This window comes from Ranitomeya imitator, chromosome 4, assembly GCF_032444005.1.
Source record: "Ranitomeya imitator isolate aRanImi1 chromosome 4, aRanImi1.pri, whole genome shotgun sequence".
In the NCBI taxonomy this organism is placed as follows: domain Eukaryota; kingdom Metazoa; phylum Chordata; class Amphibia; order Anura; family Dendrobatidae; genus Ranitomeya; species Ranitomeya imitator.
This window is the reverse complement of record NC_091285.1, coordinates 6,487,224-6,508,486: the sequence shown is the minus strand read 5'-3', so window position 1 is coordinate 6,508,486 and position 21,263 is coordinate 6,487,224. Positions and strand designations below refer to the sequence as shown.

At 46.7% G+C, this 21,263-nt stretch overlaps 1 protein-coding gene across 1 annotated transcript in view; it reads right to left on the bottom strand.

The window, feature by feature from the left end:
• The window catches only part of IRAG2 (inositol 1,4,5-triphosphate receptor associated 2), a 93,709-nt gene that overhangs the window by 58,265 nt on the left and 14,181 nt on the right, over positions 1-21,263 (bottom strand). The window contains exons 14-18 of the mRNA XM_069762828.1: positions 11,696-11,836; positions 11,203-11,304; positions 10,551-10,714; positions 1,760-1,874; positions 691-838 (exon numbers count right to left, since the gene is read on the bottom strand). Of these exons, the coding sequence (XP_069618929.1) occupies positions 691-838; positions 1,760-1,874; positions 10,551-10,714; positions 11,203-11,304; positions 11,696-11,836 (670 nt within the window). The remainder of the gene's footprint in view (positions 1-690; positions 839-1,759; positions 1,875-10,550; positions 10,715-11,202; positions 11,305-11,695; positions 11,837-21,263) is intronic.

Below are 21,263 nucleotides of genomic sequence, written 5' to 3'. Positions count from 1 at the left end.
GTTCAACAATTTGAGCTTCAATTTGTGATTCGCCGTCCGAGGAGACGACAGTCGGTGACTAGAAGTAAACTGCTCTCCGGGCTCATTCCTCCGGGCCCCCCGCACTCACCCGCCCGACGCCCCGCACTCACCCGCCCCACACCCCCCGCACTCACCCGAAGCCCCCCCCCCCGACGCCCCGCACTCACCCGCCCAACGCCCCGCACTCACCCGCCCAACGCCCCCCGCCACCCCCACTCACCAGCCCCTCGCACTCACCCGCCCAACGCCCCCCCCCCACTCACCAGCCCCTCGCACTCACCCGCCCAACGCCCCGCACTCACCCGCCCAACGCCCCGCACTCACCCGCCCAACGCCCCCCGCCACCCCCACTCACCAGCCCAACGCCCCGCACTCACCCGCCCAGCCCCCCGCCACCCCCACTCACCAGCCCCTCGCACTCACCCGCCCAACGCCCCGCACTCACCCGCCCAACGCCCCGCACTCACCCGCCCAACGCCCCCCGCCACCCCCACTCACCAGCCCAACGCCCCGCACTCACCCGCCCAGCGCCCCGCCCCCCGCCACCCCCACTCACCAGCCCCTCGCACTCACCCGCCTGACGCCCCCTGCACTCACCCACCCCACGCCCCGCACTCACCCACCCCACGCACTCACCCGCCCGACACCCCCCCGATGCCCCGCACTCACCCGCCAGCTCTCGGCTCCGGCGGTCGCTGGTTAACCCCTGCACTGCTGCCTGCAGCTCCTGCTGCTCCCTCCGGGTTTCTTCTAACTCTCTCTGCAGCTCCTCTGACTCTGACCGCACGGCGCGGAGAGAGATTTCCAAATCATCGATCTGTGGGCGACAGGAGACAGCAATAACAAAGAGGAAGCAAGTGTGCAGCCACAAGCCGGGGCCGGTGCCTGGTCTGCTGCTAATCAGGGGCAGAGGGCTGCACAGAAATGCAGAACAGAAGATTGCAATACACCAGTGAGAAAAGGGCCAGAGCATGGCGCCCCTCTAAGGGCCAAGAAAGCCAGAGCACGGTGCCCTCCTACGGCCCAGGAAGGGGGACCAGAGCACGGTGCCCTCCTACGGCCCAGGAAGGGGGACCAGAGCACGGTGCCCTCCTACGGCCCAGGAAGGGGGACCAAAGCACGGTGCCCTCCTACGGCCCAGGAAGGGGGACCAGAGCACGGTGCCCTCCTACGGCCCAGGAAGGGGGACCAGAGCAGAGTGACCTCCTACAGCCCAGGAAGGGGGACCAGAGCACGGTGCCCTCCTACGGCCCAAGAGGGGGAACCAGAGAACAGTGCCCTCCTACGGCCCAGGAGGGGGGACCAGAGTACGGTGACCTCCTACGGCCCAAGAAGGTTGGACCAGAGCATGGTGCCCTCCTACGGCCCAGGAGGGGGGACCAGAGCACGGTGCCCTCCAACTTAAATCCCCCATACAGGGGACTGCACCAGATATTGTTTTCATCCACCCTCGTTAACCACAATCAATGGCAGCATCCGTACAACTGGCGGCATTGTGGTCGGTTCATTGTGGATCTCACAGGTTTGGCAGATACCAGATTATAGCACAACAAGCGCCAGAACAATTCTACAGGAAGAGCAGCGAGTTGGGCAATGACGACTTCCGCATAAAACTTCCCGTCCCAACTCCAATCGCCCAAAACTTCACAACCACAAAAAAACGCAACATCCATTCCACCCGGCAACATCCATTCCACCCAGTGAGGCAGTGCCGGCGGCACACGGGGAGACGCAGTACCTGGCTGGTCAAGTCGTCTTGTTTGTAAGCCGAATCATGGAGCTGGGTGAGGACAGCGGCCTCCCTCCCCTCGGCTTCCTCCTGCAGACGCCTGGCGGCCTCCAGATCTTGTGCTCTGTTCAAGGAGTGGAAACCACAAGTCAATGAAAAAGCGCAAAAACAATATATATATAATATATGACAAGAGGCGGCGAAGAGGAGCGAGAAAGAGGGAGAGAGAAAGAGGGAGCGAGAAAGAGGGAGAGAGAAAGAGGGAGCGAGAAAGAGGGAGCACCTGTCTACACGGTTCTTTGTTCCTCAAACCACGAAATGATGTCACATGCAAAAACTGAACAAAACAAACACGTCCCTGAAATGACTGCAGAGCATCGCACCGAGCACCAAAAACAATCCAGGGAGAGAAAGCGGGATCCGCACCGACAGGGGCAACAGAAAACTGCCCCAAACACCAGGGATCAAATCATCCGGGGTGCAGAAATCCACATCACAAATGTCATCAGATCACAACAGAAAATAAAGTTATCATAAGGAATAACACCCCCAACTATAATATAATACTGCCCCTGATATACAGGAATATAACTACTATAACACTGTTCCTATGCACAAAAATATGAATGCTATAATACTGCCTCTATGTACAAGAATATAACTACTATAATACTGCCCCCTATGTACAAGAATATAACTACTATAATACTGCTCCTATGTACAGGAATATAACTACTATAATACTGCTCCTATGTACAGGAATATAACTACTATAATACTGCCTCTATGTACAAGAATATAACTACTATAATACTGCTCCTATGTACAAGAATATAACTACTATAATACTGCCCATATGTACAGGAATATAACTACTATAATACTGCTCCTATGTACAAGAATATAACTACTATAATACTGCTCCTATGTACACGAATATAACTACTATAATACTGCCCCTATGTACAAGAATATAACTATTATAATACTGCTCCTATGTAGAAGAATATAACTACTATAATACTGCTCCTATGTACAAGAATATAACTATTATAATACTGCTCCTATGTACAAGAATATAACTACTATAATACTGCCCCTATGTACAAGAATATAACTACTATAATACTGCCCCTATGTACAAGAATATAACTACTATAATACTGCCCCCTATATACAAGAATATAACTACTATAATACTGCCCCCTATGTACAGGAATATAACTACTATAATACTGCCCCTATGTACAAGAATATAACTACTATAATACTGCTCCTATGTACAAGAATATAACTACTATAATACTGCCCCCTATATACAAGAATATAACTACTATAATACTGCCCCTATGTACAAGAATATAACTACTATAATACTGCTCCTATGTACAAGAATATACGGTAACTACTATAATACTGCCCCCTATGTACAGGAATATAACTACTATAATACTTCTCCTATGTACAAGAATATAACTACTATAATACTGCCCCCTATATACAAGAATATAACTACTATAATACTGCCCCTATGTACAAGAATATAACTACTATAATACTGCTCCTATGTACAAGAATATACGGTAACTACTATAATACTGCCCCCTATGTACAGGAATATAACTACTATAATACTTCTCCTATGTACAAGAATATAACTACTATAATACTGCTCCTATGTACCAGAATATAACTACTATAATACTGCCCCTATGAACAAGAATATAACTACTATAATACTGCTCCTATGTACAAGAATATAACTACTATAATACTGCCCCTATGAACAAGAATATAACTACTATAATACTGCTCCTATGTACAAGAATATAACTACTATAATACTGCCCCTATGAACAAGAATATAACTACTATAATACTGCCCCCTATGTACAAGAATATAACTACTATAATACTGCCCCTATGAACAAGAATATAACTACTATAATACTGCTCCTATGTACAAGAATATAACTACTATAATACTGCCCCTATGAACAAGAATATAACTACTATAATACTGCTCCTATGTACAAGAATATAACTACTATAATACTGCTCCTATGTACAAGAATATAACTACTATAATACTGCCCCTATGTACAAGAATATAACTACTATAATACTGCCCCTATGTACAAGAATATAACTACTATAATACTGCCCCTATGTACAAGAATATAACTACTAAAATACTGCCCCTATGTACAAGAATATAACTACTATAATACTGCTCCTATGTACAAGAATATAACTACTATAATACTGCCCCTATGTACAAGAATATAACTACTATAATACTGCCCCTATGAACAAGAATATAACTACTATAATACTGCCCCTATGTACAAGAATATAACTACTATAATACTGCTCCTATATACAAGAATATAACTACTATAATACTGCCCCTATGAACAAGAATATAACTACTATAATACTGCCCCCTTGTGGAGGTGACCATTTATAGTTTCATCTTGCTGGTTTCCTTTCGGGGCTGCAGTTCAGGGATTGGCGGTTTTCTCTCATCCATCTTTTATAGATGCGGAGGAGATTGTACAGAACGCCTCTGGATCTGACTACAAAGATCGGAGCGCAGACGTTTGATATAAATCAGAGTAGGGTTTATAGAAAAAGGTGAGACTGTGACGAAGTTCAGCTCTGCACAGCAGTCTGCGGCACACACGAGGTTGCAGTGCTCACGCAGCTTCTGTTACTGCGATTTGTGCTCATTAGCGTTTCGCAGCAGGGGGCTTCCTCAGGGGTCGTCTCTGCTTAGATGTCCGATAAGCCGCTGCTCTTATACTGTTGAGCAAAGTTGGTGCCGACTTCTGGGAAAAAAAAAAACGCACAAGTTGCAGCGTTTCTGCAGCATCTTCGCCCGGATCTCCAATGTCATACCTGACTTTTCGGACAAAGGTGGGAAGTCGAGACGAGGGCTCTGTGGTTAGTCTGCAGCTCGGCTGTAATCTGCTTGAGAAGTTTGACGGTAAGGAAAAAAATATAGAGAAAAAAAACAAAGATGGAACGGCCGGAGAAATGCGGTAAGGAAACAGTCAGCGGGAGACTGTAGTGACGGAGGCGCCAGAGCCGTGAGGCCGCTCCACTCCGCCTCCTCCTGGGATACAGCACTTAGAGAACAACTTCATCATCCACAGACCAGCACTCACATCATCCTGACAACTTAAGCCTAGGCCTAAATCCCTGGCAAAATCCGAAGAGCGCGCAGTAAACCGAGCAAAGGTCAGACGAGGCGCAGGACAGAACGCCGGTGTCACGAAAGTCCAAGACCGCAACGAGAGATGGATCCGTCTCCCCGTGTGAAGCCTCAGAGCGATTACATGGTGTTTACATCCACATCATGAATACAGTACACAGGCGCCACAAGGCCGAGCGCCGCAACACCTGCCAGATCTCCAGATCCCAAAGTGACTGCCGCTCACTAAGCCTCTCATGGTGGCAGCGAAATATTAGTCAGCCGACGTCTCACTGCCAAATATGCCCGTATTATCTACATCACACAGGAGGAAAGCTGCCCCTATGTACAAGAATATAACTGCTATAATACTGCCCCTATATACAAGAATATACCTACTATAATACTGCTCCTATGTACAAGAATATAACTACTATAATACTGCTCCTATGTACAAGAATATAACTGCTATAATACTGCCCCTATATACAAGAATATACCTACTATAATACTGCCCCTATGTACAAGAATATAACTGCTATAATACTGCCCCTATATACAAGAATATACCTACTATAATACTGCTCCTATGTACAAGAATATAACTACTATAATACTGCCCCCTATGTACAAGAATATAACTACTATAATACTGCCCCTATGTACAGGAATATAACTACTATAATACTGCTCCCTATATACAAGAATATAACTACTATAATACTGCTCCTATGTACAAGAATATAACTACTATAATACTGCCCTCTATATACAAGAATATAACTACTATAATACTGCTATGTACAAGAATATAACTACTATAATACTGCTCCTATGTACAAGAATATAACTACTATAATACTGCCCCCTATGTACAAGAATACAACTACTATAATACTGCTCCTATGTACAAGAATATAACTACTATAATACTGCCCTCTATATACAAGAATATAACTACTATAATACTGCCCCCTATGTACAAGAATATAACTATTATAATACTGCCCCTATGTACAAGAATACAACTACTATAATACTGCCCCTATGTACAAGAACATAACTACTATAATACTGCCCCTATGTACAAGAACATAACTACTATAATACTGCCCCTATGTACAAGAATATAACTACTATAATACTGCCCCTATGTACAAGAATATAACTACTATAATACTGCCCCCTATGTACAAGAATATAACTACTATAATACTGCCCCTATGTACAAGAACATAACTACTATAATACTGCCCCTATGTACAAGAATATAACTACTATAATACTGCCCCTATGTACAAGAATATAACTACTATAATACTGCCCCCTATGTACAAGAATATAACTACTATAATACTGCCCCCTATGTACAAGAATATAACTACTATAATACTGCCCCCTATGTACAAGAATATAACTACTATAATACTGCCCCTATGTACAAGAATATAACTACTATAATACTGTCCCTATGTACAAGAATAGAACTACTATAATACTGCCCCTATGTACAAGAATAGAACTACTATAATACTGCTCCTATGTACAAGAATATAACTACTATAATACTGCCCCTATGTACAAGAATATAACTACTATAATACTGCCCCCTATGTACAAGAATATAACTACTATAATACTGTCCCTATGTACAAGAATAGAACTACTATAATACTGCTCCTATGTATAAGAATTTAACTACTATAATACTGCCCCTATGTATAAGAATATAACTACTATAATACTGTCCCTATGTACAAGAATATAACTGCTATAATACTGCCCCATAGCGGCAGAGTGATTCTCCCTGCTGTGCCGCAGAATGAAAGCAGTAGCGTAGCTCCAGGTGACCCCCTCAGAGCTCCGGGCACGGGGCGCTCGCACCCTCTGCCCCCTGGTAGCTATGCTACTGGCTGTCAGTGATCGTGATCTCGATACAATAAAGAGCGCCAATCCATGTCACAGTTATACAAGTCTATTCACCAACACCACATGCCGATCAGGAGGACCTTGAACTTTTCTACGATCAAGAAGAAAACAACAAGATGCCAAAACAAGACTTGCTCATCATCATGGGAAACTTGACTGCCAGAGTGGTCCATGGCAAACATGGAACCGTTGTTGAAAACTTTGGACTTGGTTAATATAAAGAGTCTGGAGGAAGATTCATTGACTTTGGATGACCAATCAGCTGTCCATCATGAACTCCTTCCAAAATCACATATGGAGACTCTACCCATGGACATCACTGAATGGGGCATTTAAGAATCAGATTGACTTCATATGTGTTCACCAAAGACCAAAGTAAGATGTCGATTATTCCAGTGAAAACTGTGGAACCGACCAAGAACTATTGACATCAGATTAGAGTCAAGCTGTGCACACAGACTAGACAGTCAGTTTCCAACTTTGACCAACATACTGGAAATGTTTGGAACGGTCTTCACAACAGATTTCGATCACTGGACACGGATGAAAGTCAGAGGACTTACGGACACAAAGACTATGATTACTGAAGAAGCCAGATGGACAAACAAGAGGCAGAAGATACCGGTGCGACCATGGCTAACAGAAGAGACCCTAAAGATCAAAGAAAAACAAATGGGTAACGAGCAGGATGCAGACCACATCAGTAAAAGACTAAAGAGCCATTCGAGGAGACAAAGAACTTTATTACCAAAAGATGTGTACAGAGTCAGAAAGCAAACATCTCTAGGGCAAGGCCAGGAAGGCAACGCAAAAGATCAAAGAGAGACCAGGAAAGTTGCCGCCAAGAGTGGGAATGTTGTAAGAAGCTGATGGGAAGAAACTGAGCCAGAGCAGATCAAGGAAAGGTGGAGAGAGGACACGGAGCTTCTCTACAAGAAAGACTCCGATACGGGTAGAACCGGAGACTAGAAATTATAGAGAGCCGAACATGCTGAAAGACAAAGTCGTGGCTGCGATAAAGCTTCTGTCAAACAACAAAGCACCGGGAGATGACAATATTCCAATAGCGCTCTGTCTTCTGAAGCTGCAGTTAACGTCATCACACGCCGGTGTCACCAGATATGGTCAACTGGTAAATGGCCCAAGGATTGGAGAAGATCGGTGTTTATTCTGGAGAAGGGAGATGCTCCCCACTGTGGAAACTCATACCTCATGCCAAATACTACAGAAGATCCTACAAAGACGGCTACAGCCTTAGTGATAAAGAGCTGCCAGAGGAAGGAGCAGGATTTAGAGAAGGCCGAGGAACAAGAGATGTGATCGTCAACAGATGGATAATGGAAAAGACCAAAGAATTCAGGGAAAGATTTCTGCTTCATCGACTACGGCAAAGTCTTCCACTGTTGATCACCGGAAACTTTGGAATATCATGAAGGATATGGGTGTGCCGAACCATCTGATCAGCCTCACTGGGAATCTTTACAATCAACCACAAAGTAACTGTCTGAACAGGACACTGTATGGTTCAAAGTAGAGTGAGGCATCAGACAAGGAGGCACCATGTTGTCACGATAATGCAAAAAACAGAGCTGAGGGATTTTTGCACATCTGACCGTGGTCCTGAAGGCACATGGCAGCTAAAAACCCCTCTCTCACCCCTGAATACAACAAACCAGCCCTATGCCAAACACTGGGTAATTTGAAGGTAGTGTGTGAGCAGGGTGTGGCTTTAAACTGCAGGTGACCAATCCTGCAAAGCCACCTGTGGTCCCTCCCTTCTCAGTCAGGAATTTCTTTTGTCTCCAGGGTCTGAGAACTTAAATATCTCTGACCTCAGTGAATATCATTAACCAGCCCTTTAGTGATGTCACGAGGCTGGAGTTTATAAGTCTTTACACTTAGCCCAGCCTTTAGTCTCAGTTTTTTGCCTGAGGAGCTGTTCTATGCACTGGGACATCTGGGTTCTGCCTGCCAGCATGGTTTTGCCTGACATGATCTGAGAACATGTGAGTTTTACCCTTCTTTAATCCATGTTATTTTTATAATTGCTTGTACATATTTTCAATTGTCTCATTTTGTAACATCCTTGTAATATTTTTTTATTAACACTGCCTTCTCTTCGGAGTAAAATATCTAAATTACTAGTTTCGTTCTTCCTGCTCTAAAACGTATCCTAAGTCTTCTGAAGGGAATTACGCTACTGTTTTGGGTTAGCTTCGGACCCGTTTAATCGAAGCTGATGGCAGGATACCTTGTTCTGTGCCTTTGGGAGTCGTGGTAGCGACTGTGGCATTGATAATTATCGTTCCTGCCTGAGTGGGAGTAGTTATCTTGCCTCGCTGCAGCGTGCCCAATAGCCAGTACATAGCAGGCAGCCTTTCTGGCGACTAATTACCCAGGGTGCAGTACCTAATCTGACCTGATGGTAAGGGGGGCACCAGAGATGCAAGTTTGCAAGTGGTACTGTAAGCGGAATATACATAAATCCCTGCAGTTTGTGGTATATTGAAAGCAGTGGGATAACTAGAATAAGCCCCTGCTGTAAACTAAGAGGTCAATAGCCTTGTGTGTGTTTGTTTTCACCACATTGTTAGCAGTGGAGGGATAACTAAGATAAGCCCCCTGCACATGTGATAGCTGTCTGTTGGCCTAAAGTCACCCCGATCCGTGACGTAGGGGTGACGGTCACGGTGTGAATCGTGACACCTGTCAGCATCTCTCCTCAGTTTATACACAGAAGATATGTTCAGGAAGGCTGGACTTGCCAAAATAGAAAGCAATCAAAATTGCTGGACAAATCATCAACAACCTTAAATACGATGACGATACAACATTGATAGCAGCAAGCTTAGATGGAATGAAGGACTTTTTTTTTTTAGGAGTGACAAGATGGGACCTACTACTCAATACAAGGAAGACAAAGATATTGACTGCTGCCAGGTACAACCGGGACACATCTGAGATGGACGGCGATGAAATGCAAGTTGTGAAGGACTTCAGCCTACTCAGATCAGTATAAATCGCAGTGACGACACCAGAAGTCAACAGGAAAATAACTATGGGAAAATCAACAATGAAGTCACGGGACAAGGTCTCCAAACCCAGAAACATGTCACTGGCGGTGAAGACACATCTGGTCTTTTCTGTGGCAACATATGGAAGCCAAACCTGGACGATAAAGAAACAAGACAGAAGAAGAATTAACGCCTTCGATGGAGAAGAATGTTCTCAATACCATGGATGGGAAGGAGAGCAACCAAATCAATCTTAGAACAAATCAAGCCAGACATGTCACGTGAAGCAAGGATCACCAAGCTACGACTTGCCTACACATCCTACGAAGAGAGCAATCACTGGAGAAGGACATCATGGGCGGAAGAATAGAAAGAACAAAGGCGAGGAGGAAGACCAGCAACCCGATGTCTTGATACGGAGAAGACCCTGGTGACCTAAGGCTTCCACAACATCGATCTTCCTACAGAGCGTTCATCTATTACATCGTCATGGCTCGAAAGAGCTGAAGGCCGTTAAAACAATGTTTGAGACTTTAGCTGCTATAATACCGCCCCCTATGTACAGTAATAATACTAGGACGCGTGTAGATTATCGGGTCCATGTTTTGCTCTTTGAGGTGTCGGGTCATAGCACAGGGGCAGATGATCAGTCCCGTCTCACCTGGCGCTCAGCTCCTTCCTCAGGTGCAGTTGCTCAGTCTTCAATCTCCGCAGATTTCCTGACAACTTTGCGAACTCCTTGTCCAGAGATTCCTGGTGCTGCTGCAGCTGCTGGAGTTTTTCTTCCCAGTTTTTCCTCCTTTCCCTCAAATCTTCTTGTATTATCTGAGGAGAAGCAGAATGGTAAAGGGGATGTCCCGAGAGGTAAAGGGTCGAGTCCTGGCACTGCCATCTGCAGACACGTCAATTCTTTAAGTATTTCTTATCTGCAGTTCCCCACCATTTGAGATTAAATTGGATTAGGAAAAAACAAATCTCCTGCCAGTTTTCAGTTTGTATCAATTTTTATATAGGGAAAAAACTACATATAAACATCCTCTAAGGAGAGCCCTTATCGAGAAGCAGCTGCCCTTGTGATCAGTCGATCACCCTGATCAGTGATTATCAGCGGAAAGTTCTCTGCAGTGGCCACTACAGGCGAAATGTAGTATTACACAACAGATCATCATGGCCTCCAGTAGTCGCCGCTTTCTAAGATGTCCGAGTGAAACTTCTCTTTTGTATTTTGTGTATCAGGGACATTCCTTAGTACATTTCATTTTCCAGATCACCAATGCCAAATATCTCAAGTTCTACCAGGAGACATACTTTACCATCATCATCTTCCCAGAGAGATCCTCCACGTTAATATCTGACTCAATCAGGTTTTGCAGGGGGAACAGCACTTGGTCAGCCATCACATTGGCATCTTTTTGCTGGAACGGAAATAAAAAAAAAAAAAAAAAAAAGATTGGGTGATGGAGTGTGAGGTTGGGGGTGTCAGATTAAAGGGAGAAGCTATATATGAAGAATCTTTAGTCATACACCGGTAATGCATGCGAGATCAAGGACCACGGACACTGACAAAAATCCCAAGATAGCAGCTGAAGATAAAAGAAAGTCGAGTTACTCCATGAGAGTGTTTTATCTGGGCACTTTTAGAAGGGACTCAACCTGTCGCCGCCACCTTTTTCAACCCAACCCACCAGCCGCCACCACCCTCTCCCACAAGCCGCCACCATCCTCTCCAACCCATCCCACCAGCCACCACCACTATGCTAGATCCACCAGCCGCCACCACTCGCCCCATCTCATCCCACCACTCACCAGCCCAAGGAGGATGGTCTTGAACTCTGAGGACATTTGTTCATGACTGGGTTCTTGAGGCAACAACAAAACCTCACGATCCAAAGTGATGTCAAGAGAAGAGGTTCGTCCAGTTGAGTTCATCCAGTCAGGCGTAGAGATCTGTGCATAAGAAAACAGTAATTAGACCAACCGGTGATTGTGTTTACAGGAATCCATCCTGACAGCACAATGGAGGACGTCCTTCTTACTGGGACAGGAAACGAGAGGTTAAAAGGATACTCCCATCTCCACCCCTCAGTGTCTTTTCTAAGTACCACACCAGGATGGATGCAACAGAATTTATTGATGATTCTTTATACAAACATTACGTCACAAGTATGGAATTTCTCAGAAGGGAGGGAACTTGCCGTGATGTCAGGACGGATTCCTGGAACACAATTACCGGTAGGTCCAATAACCGTTTTCCAGGTCATCAATCCTGACAGCACCATGGAGAATACCAAAGTATGGTGATCTAGGGTGGGACCACTGCGTGAAGAACCTTCCTGCCGAAGGCCACTTACCCTGAGACTAAGTCTACTTTGTAATGTCTCAAGAAGGTACTCAGACTGGACCATGTTGTGGCCCTACAGATCTGATCTACTGATGCCCCCCTCTTCCTGTACATGAGGTGGCTATGTATCTAGTTGAATGGGATCTTAGGGTCTTGGGAGGAGGTTTTCCGTCAGCCTCGTATGCCAGACCAATCGTGGATCTGATCCACCTTGCTAGTGTGGATTTTGCCGCCTATTTACCCCTATTTGTTCCTCCATACTGCACAAATAAGTTTACGTCCTGTCTCCAGTCCCTGGCTGCTTCCAGGTAGTGTAGAACTGTCTACCTAACGTCTAGAGAGTGAAAGGACTGTTCCTTGGGGTTTCTAGGGTGCTGGCAGAAGGAGGGAAGTACGACTTCCAGGTTCATATTCGGGGTTGACACCACTTTGCGGAGAAAAGCCAGGCCAAGCCTCAAGACTAATTGGTCCTCATATCTGAAGATAATGGTCCTTGATGAACAGGGCCTGTAAATTCTCCTACCCTTTTGGCTGATGTAATCGCTACTAGGATAGCCTTTTAAATGAGAGTCTGCTAATGTCCATATTGTTCACTGGTCCTTATGGATGCTTACATAGTGCATTGAGCACCAGGTTCAGATCCCAAAGGTGGGAGATCTCCTCACCGAAGGTCTCAGCCTTTGTACTCAGCCTTTGGAGAACCTTGCTATCCAAGGGTGGGCTGATAGGGGAGAGTCAAAGAGTAGACTTGGCGCTGAAATTTGTACTCCAAGGGTACTTGGTCTAAGGCCTTTATTGAAACCCGTCTGCAGGAAATCAAGGATCTTGGGAATATGTACAGCACCATGGAATCAATGGTGCTATATAAATAAATAATATCCGGGCGACTTGTATCCACCGACGACTCCCCACAGTCCATGCAGAAACTCTTCCAGATCTTGCTATATATTGCTGAGGTTACGCGTTTCCTGCTTGCTTGAAGGGTAGAGATCACATCAGACAACCCCCTTAATCTCAGGACCTGCCTCTCCGGATCCATGCCGAAAGTTGTAGACTATCCGGATTGTGGTGGAGCACTGAGCCGTGGCAGGGAAGGATTTTTTTTCTCCTTGGAAGCAGGATGGGATCTTCCACTGACATCTTCCTCAGCAGAGGAAACCAACTCCTTCTCGGCCAGAAGGGCACCACCAACATTATCTTTGCCCTCTCTTCCTGTACTTTCCTCAGTACTCTTGGAATCCAAGGAAGAGGGGGAAATGCATGGGACAGTTTCTCTCACCATGATTGGGATATTACATCAACATCCGCCAGATTGTCTAGGGGGTTTAGAGGAAAAAAAAATTTCATGACCTTTGCGTTTTCTCCGGATGCGGAGAGATCTACCTGTGGAACTCCCCAGCGCTGACACCACATGCTGAACACATCTTCGTTCAGCTCCCACTCTGTCAGAGATAACTTTTGCCTGCTCAAGAAGTCCGTCACCTGGTTCCTGGAACCATCTAGGTGAACTGCTGAAATGGATAGCACCATCCTTTCTGCCCATCGAAAGAACTTCCCTGCCAAATGTTGTAGGGCAGGATGTCTTGGACCCCCTTGATAGCATAAGAATGCCACAGTTGTGTTGTCCGACTGTATTACATGCCTGCCCCTGACTACCGACTGGACCTGGAGTAGTACCTTCCATACTGCATACAGTTCTCTGACGTTTGAGGACCTGGCTCGGATTTCTGGGTTCCACATTCCCTGGAAGCATCTTCCTTCTGTATCGCCACCCCAGACTAGCCAACTTGCGTCGGTGGCGATTACTGTGCAGGGGGAGAGAACCCAGGGAACTCCCGCCTGGAGGTTTTCCATAATGGTCTACCAAGGTAGAGATTTCCTCACCGAGATGGATAGGGGCATCACGGTATCTAGGGACATTTGGCATTTGTCCCAGGCAGATAGAATGACCCCCCTGGAGCCTCATTGCCTTACTGATGGAATGGCTTCCTGTGAATTAGCGGATCCTGTCCCTTTATAGCGGTCTGCTTCTCTACTGGCAAAAAAGATGTTCTTAGGAGGAAGTCTAGGAGAGCCCCCAGGAACCTCTTCCTGGATTCTGGAGAGAGATCTGACTTCTTCCAGTTTATCACCCATCCTAGTTTCTGTACCATGGAGACCGAGGTCCAGAAGTGCTCCATGAGTTGTTCCTTGGAGGTGGCTATAATCAGGAAGTAGTCTAGGTAAGGTACTATGAGGATATCCTGTTTCCTTAGGTAGGAGACCACATTTTTTAAGTCTAGGGTACACACCACCGCGTTTTTGTCTATCAGGGGGATTGTAGACCTGATTGACTCCATCTTTAATCTTTTGTAATTTATCCAGCAGTTTAGGGGTTTCAGGTTTATTATTGTCCTGCTTTCTCCCGAAGGTTTCTTCACCGAAAAGAGGCTGGAGTAGTGGCCCTCGCATTTTTCTTGCTCAGGCATCGGGACTATTGCCCTGATCTTTAGGAGATCTTGGACATCTGACCACATGGGGAAGCGGCCGACTGGAGGCGGGAGTTTATTATGAACCTCGAATGCGGGGTCTGGGTCAACTATTCTATAGCCCGAAGAGATTATCTCCAACACCCACTGATTTTCTGAGACCTCCTACCAACTTCCCAGGAACTGCCTTAGCCGTCCCCAAACTCACAGCATCACTTTATTCCTGAAACGGAGATAGAGTCCTTACCCCTACCTCCATAGGGGTAGCTCCATCTGCCTGACCTCTGGTTGGGTTGGGGATCTACGAAAGGACTGACACTTTCTCCTCGGAGAACCCTTTCTTTTTGTCTGATGCCTTTTCTAGGATATAATCTAGTACAGACACAAGCACTCTATTATATAGCCCATTGAGAACAACGAAGGTCAAATATGTTAAAAAAGTATAAATTTAAGTCTCAAATAACAACAATCACATAAATATACACCATTGACAAATAGTATATAGCAGTAGCGTAACCCTATAAAGTAAGGGGGGAATAAGGTTGACCATGTACCAGGAAAGACCGATCGGGTCAAAAACCATCCAGATCTACACCACCGTGTCTAGAAATAGGGAAAATTACCACTAGAATCACCATGATCCCACAAAAATATATATGGTATTGCTTGCATATGCTGTGAAGGGTTGATGGAAATTAATCACAAAAATGTCACAGATGGCCAGATCCAAAATATGGATCATAGATTACCAATCATAAATGCACATCCAAATAGCGGGTGTAAATACACGCCCAAATATTCACACAGCAAAGTACTAGCTTGATATAGTCTATAAACACTAAAGCGTGCATACTGCAGCTGATATAGAGGCACCAGCGCTGGGGTCCACCATCCAGGTTTACACCATGACTACAGGTATATTATGAGCTCCTATTAGGCCTTGTGACTTTTTCATGGGGTAATTACGTGGCAGGTATTTTACCTTGGTGCCTCTATATATCAGCCGATGTGTTGTAAAGTTTAAGGGATCACTTTGTGATCATATGTTTGGCTGATCGCTTGTAGGTTTTACAAGCACTCTATTGCCCGAGAAGGGAATGGAACACCGCTTGTTTTCGGACTGTGCATCCATCATCCATATTTTTAGCCATATAGCTCTCCGGGCAGCATTACGTGTAGATAAGGACCCATTCCTGCCTGAGAATCTAACAGAGTCTGCGGATGTGTCAGTCATGAATCCGGTTGCTAGTTTTAGGAGGGGAAGGGATTTCAGGATAGTGTGCCTCGGGGGTTTTGGACCCCAAGTGTTCTTCCAGGTAGATGCATGGATCAAGCCACCGAGGTTGCCACGAATTATGGCCGCCGACGTCTCTCAAGTTCTCTTCAGGAGACCATCCGCCTACCGATCCATCAGCTCTTTTAGGTTAGTAGATTCATGGAAGGGGATCGAGGTCCTCTTTGCCACCTTGGCTACGGAAACATCGATCTTGGGGATGTATTTCCACGCTTTGATGTCCTCCGGCTCAAAGGACAGGTGGAGCTTGAAGTCTCTAGGAATAGCTAGCTTTTTTCGTCGTCTTCCCACTACTCCTTGATCATTGAACGGATGTGGCTGTTGACCGGGAAGACTATTCCTCTGGGACCTCAAACCACCACACATCTCATCCTGTACGGAGAGAGGCTTCTGGGTTTCCTCCACCTGCATAGTGCTTCTTACTGCTCGGAGGAGTTAGTCTGTGTCATCACAGGAGAAAAGGTATCTCTTCCCTCCCTCTGGCGGGTCAGCTCAGCAGATATCTCCCCTTCTTCCTGGTCAGAGTCTCCTGAAAATTGGTCTTCCTCAGAGGACAACTATCTCCTTTGGCCTCATGGCACGGGGACCACTCGAACTCGGGCTGCGAAGAATGCATTTGGACTAGCCCTGAGATCGAGGTGTGGGCCTCCTCTCTAATTATGGACCTTATATCCGACAGTAGAGATGACTTCTCTCTGATGACTTTTGAGGTGCAGAGTTCGCATAGATTCTTCTGCTAGGCATCCGGTAGCTTGATGCTACAGATAGCACATCTTCTACCCTTCCCTGCTTTCTTGCCATCCTTTTGGGTGTTGCTGAGGCAGGTGTTCCCCCTAGAATACAGAGTACATGTCATGTGTTTGTGTGGGGTAAGGGGTTTAAGTGGATCTCTCACTAATCTACTCACGTGCCCGTGGCTCTGTTCAGAGCTAGCCTCAGCTTTAGCAGATTCCTCCATGTCCAAGCATACAGTAGCACAGCCTACAGACATCTAGGACATTATTTGATACCCATATCTGTGTTTCTTCCTGCGTTCCACCATGGAACGCACACTGGCCACAACCCAGATGTGCTCTGCCCGGCCTGCAGAGAGGATGTTGCCGGGATGCATGACCGCAGGAGATTCAGTGTGCCGGAGCTGACAGCCTCCCGGCAGGAGGAAGTGGCTCACTGCCCCGAAGTGCAACACCCCAGGTGTTATGGTCTGGTGATTAAGGAGCGACATGCGACTAGTTCTGAGCAGGTGGTAACTATACTGACCGCAGTCCCTAAGCTCGACACAACACTAGAAGTAGCCGTGGAATGCTCCTAACCCTGCCTAGGCATCTCGTCACAGCCTAAGAGCTAACTACCCCTAAAGAAAGGAGCAGGAAAACTATCTTGCCTCAGAGAAAATCCCCAAAGGATAGATTAGCCCCCCACAAGTAATGACTGTGAGAGGAGAAGGAAATGACATACGTAGTATGAAACAAGACTAAGCACAGGAGGCCACTTCTAGCTAGATAGAAATAGTACAGGACAGAACGCTGTGCGGTCAGTAATAAAAACTTGAAAAAGTCCACCGCAGAGGAATGCAAAAATCTCCACACCTGACTAAAGGTGTGGAGGGCAAACTCTGCTGCCCAGAGCTTCCAGCCTAGCTGAATAGATCCATACTGATAAGCTGGACAAATGAACAAAACATAGAAAGTGCTGAACAACAAAGTCCACAACAAGTGAACTGCAAAAGGACAAGCAAGGACTTAGCTTTTGCTGAACTGGTCAGAGTGTCAGGAAAATCCTAAGAGAAATGACTCCAGGCAGGAACAATTGACAACTGGTATTGAATGAGGAATAAGGCCAGACTAATATAGCCGAGCCAGAAAGACGATCAGAGAAAACAGCTGCTGAAGCCAAATCCAAGAAGCAGCCATACCACACAAACCACAGGAGGGAGCCCAAGAGCAGAACTCACAAAAATGCCACCTACAACCACCGGAGGGAGCCCAAGAGCGGAATTCACAACACCCAGGTAACCGGCTGTTGCAGTGATGTTGCCTTCCTCTCCAGGAGGGTGATGTCACGCTTGGGGGCAAGGGAGATTCTATCAGGTAAGGCACTCACATTCCACACATCTGAATCTAGGCATGGAGGGGAAGCTCAGGACCCAGATTCAGGGGAGCTTCCTTAGACTTTAATGTATCCTGGCCTGGAGGAGGAGCTAGTTAGTTTCCAGGAGTGAGAGATAGAGGAAGGACGTCTGGAACAGACAGAGGCCTAGCAGCCACATAGGAGCTGCAGCCTCTGGGAAGAGAGACAACTTGAACGGTTGTATGTGGTGGAGCTACAGAGGAAAGGAGCACAGGAGTGGAAAAAGGGCTCAGAGGGGAACTGTGACAGGACACACTCAGAGCCAGAGCGCAGTAACCAGGCATCGGGAGCCCGAGGCTTTAGTGGGACTCTAGGACACTTAGCAGAACCAGAGGGCTAAGATCTTTATGTGATTGGTCCACACCACACCCGAGACGCAGCAGCACCCGAAGAGCCTGGGGCATGATAGAGTCCCTGTAAAATGGCTCAAGCTGCCCGTCATGCAAGTAACTTTCCCAGGACAGGAGAGAGAGGATTCCTTGCCAGCAAGCTACAAGCAGCAGGGACCTCGCCATCTTAACGCAAGTAGGAAAGGCTCACGGACCTCTACTGGAAAAGGGATCATCTATTGCCTCCAAGCCAGCCGAACAACATCACCACCTGTACCTGGTACTCTGGACTGAGATGCACTACTACCATCAGTAAACCAGGTAAAGAATTTACACCTTGTGTCCTCCACTTATTCGTCGGCATATAACATCCTTGCCACACACCTTGGGAGCCCTGGGGACGCCGCGTCACCATCCAGCCACCATACCATCACCCCAGAGGATCCCTTTAAGCGACGTCAGTCCCTACTGAGAGAACCACAGGTGGAGTCACGAACAATAGACTTTATTCACAATACCCCTTTAAAAGACCTTTCCCCTTTAATTTGGCGCCCAGGGCCATGGAACAGGTCGCAGCCACTGTGACATCCCCTTTAATAGCGACCGGACCTGGTGCTGAGTACCCCGCTGCCCTGGTAGGGAGACTCAGAAGCAGGGCCCACCAGGTAGGCTGAGGGACCCCCATCAGGGGGGTGTTGGCCACAGACCGCTTGACAGCGGGAAGGGAGAGGCTGGACCCTCCGATCCATGCAGGGTCTGCCAGGTACAGCCAGGGATACGCTGGAGCTCTTCTCCAGTCATTCCTATCCTCACTAGGACAGGAAAAACACTGAGGGGTGGAGATGGGAGGGTCCTTTTAACCTCTCATTGTTTCCTGTCCCAGTAAGGATAAGAAGGGCGTCCTCCATGGTGCCGTTAGGATTCAGGACCTGGAAAAGTGGATTATTGGGACAAATAAGAGGGTTGGGAGTCAGTAAAGTAAAGATACATGGAAGAAGTTTAAAATTTGCTTTTAGAAATGGTTTTCAATGGGATTAGGAATGGTGTAATATGAAAGGAATGGCTAGTATAATTTAGGGGGAGCTTATAGAGTTATATTACTTTGTATACAGGGAGCTCCCCCTAGTGGTGGCTGCAGACAGGTTCTTATGTATCTCTGTATACAGGGAGCTCCCCCTAGTGGTGGCTGCAGACAGGATCTTATCATGTATCTCTGTATACAGGGAGCTCCCCCTAGTGGTGGCTGCAGACAGGATCTTATCATATATCTCTGTATACAGGGAGCTCCCCCTAGTGGTGGCTGCAGACAGGATCTTATGTATCTCTGTATACAGGGAGCGCCCCCTAGTGGTGGCTGCAGACAGGATCTTATCTATCTCTGTATACAGGGAGCTCCCTCTAGTGGTGGCTGCAGAGAGGATCTTATCATGTATCTCTGTATACAGGGAGCTCCCCCTAGTGGTGACTGCAGACAGAATCTTATGTATCTCTGTATACAGGGAGCTCCCTCTAGTGGTGGCTGCAGACAGGATCTTATCATGTATCTCTGTATACAGGGAGCTCCCCCTAGTGGTGGCTGCAGACAGGATCTTATCATGTATCTCTGTATACAGGGAGCTCCCCCTAGTGGTGACTGCAGACAGGATCTTATCATGTATCTGTATACAGGGAGCTCCCCCTAGTGGTGGCTGCAGACAGGATCTTATGTATTTCTATATACAGGGAGCTCCCCCTAGTGGTGGCTGCAGACAGGATCTTATCATGTATCTCTGTATACAGGGAGCTCCCCCTAGTGGTGACTGCAGACAGGATCTTATCATGTATCTGTATACAGGGAGCTCCCCCTAGTGGTGGCTGCAGACAGGATCTTATGTATTTCTATATACAGGGAGCTCCCCCTAGTGGTGGCTGCAGACAGGATCTTATCATGTATCTCTGTATACAGGGAGCTCCCCCTAGTGGTGGCTGCAGACAGGATCTTATCATGTATCTCTGTATACAGGGAGCTCCCCCTAGTGGTGGCTGCAGACAGGGTCTTATGTATCTCTGTATACAGGGAGCTCCCCCTAGTGGTGGCTGCAGACAGGTTCTTATGTATCTCTATACAGGGAGCTCCCCCTAGTGGTGGCTGCAGACAGGATATTATCATGTATCTGTATACAGGGAGCTCCCCCTAGTGGTGGCTGCAGACAGGATCTTATCATGTATCTGTATACAGGGAGCTCCCCCTAGTGGTGGCTGCAGACAGGATCTTATCATGTATCTCTGTATACAGGGAGCTCCCCCTAGTGGTGGCTGCAGACAGGATCTTATGTATCTCTGTATACAGGGAGCTCCCCCTAGTGGTGGCTGCAGACAGGATATTATCATGTATCTCTGTATACAGGGAGCTCCCCCTAGTGGTGGCTGCAGACAGGATCTTATCATGTATCTCTGTATACAGGGAGCTCCCCTAGTGGAGACTGCAGACAGGATCTTATGTATCTGTATACAGGGAGCTCCCCCTAGTGGTGACTGCAGACAGGATCTTATCATGTATCTCTGTATACAGGGAGCTCCCCCTAGTGGTGGCTGCAGACAGGATCTTATGTATCTCTGTATACAGGGAGCTCCCCCTAGTGGTGGCTGCAGACAGGATCTTATCATGTATCTCTGTATACAGGGAGCTCCCCCTAGTGGTTGCTGCAGACTGGATCTTATCATGTATCTCTGTATACAGGGAGCTCCCCCTAGTGGTGACTGCAGACAGGATCGTCTCATGTATCTCTGTATACAGGGAGCTCCCCCTAGTGGTGGCTGCAGACAGGATCGT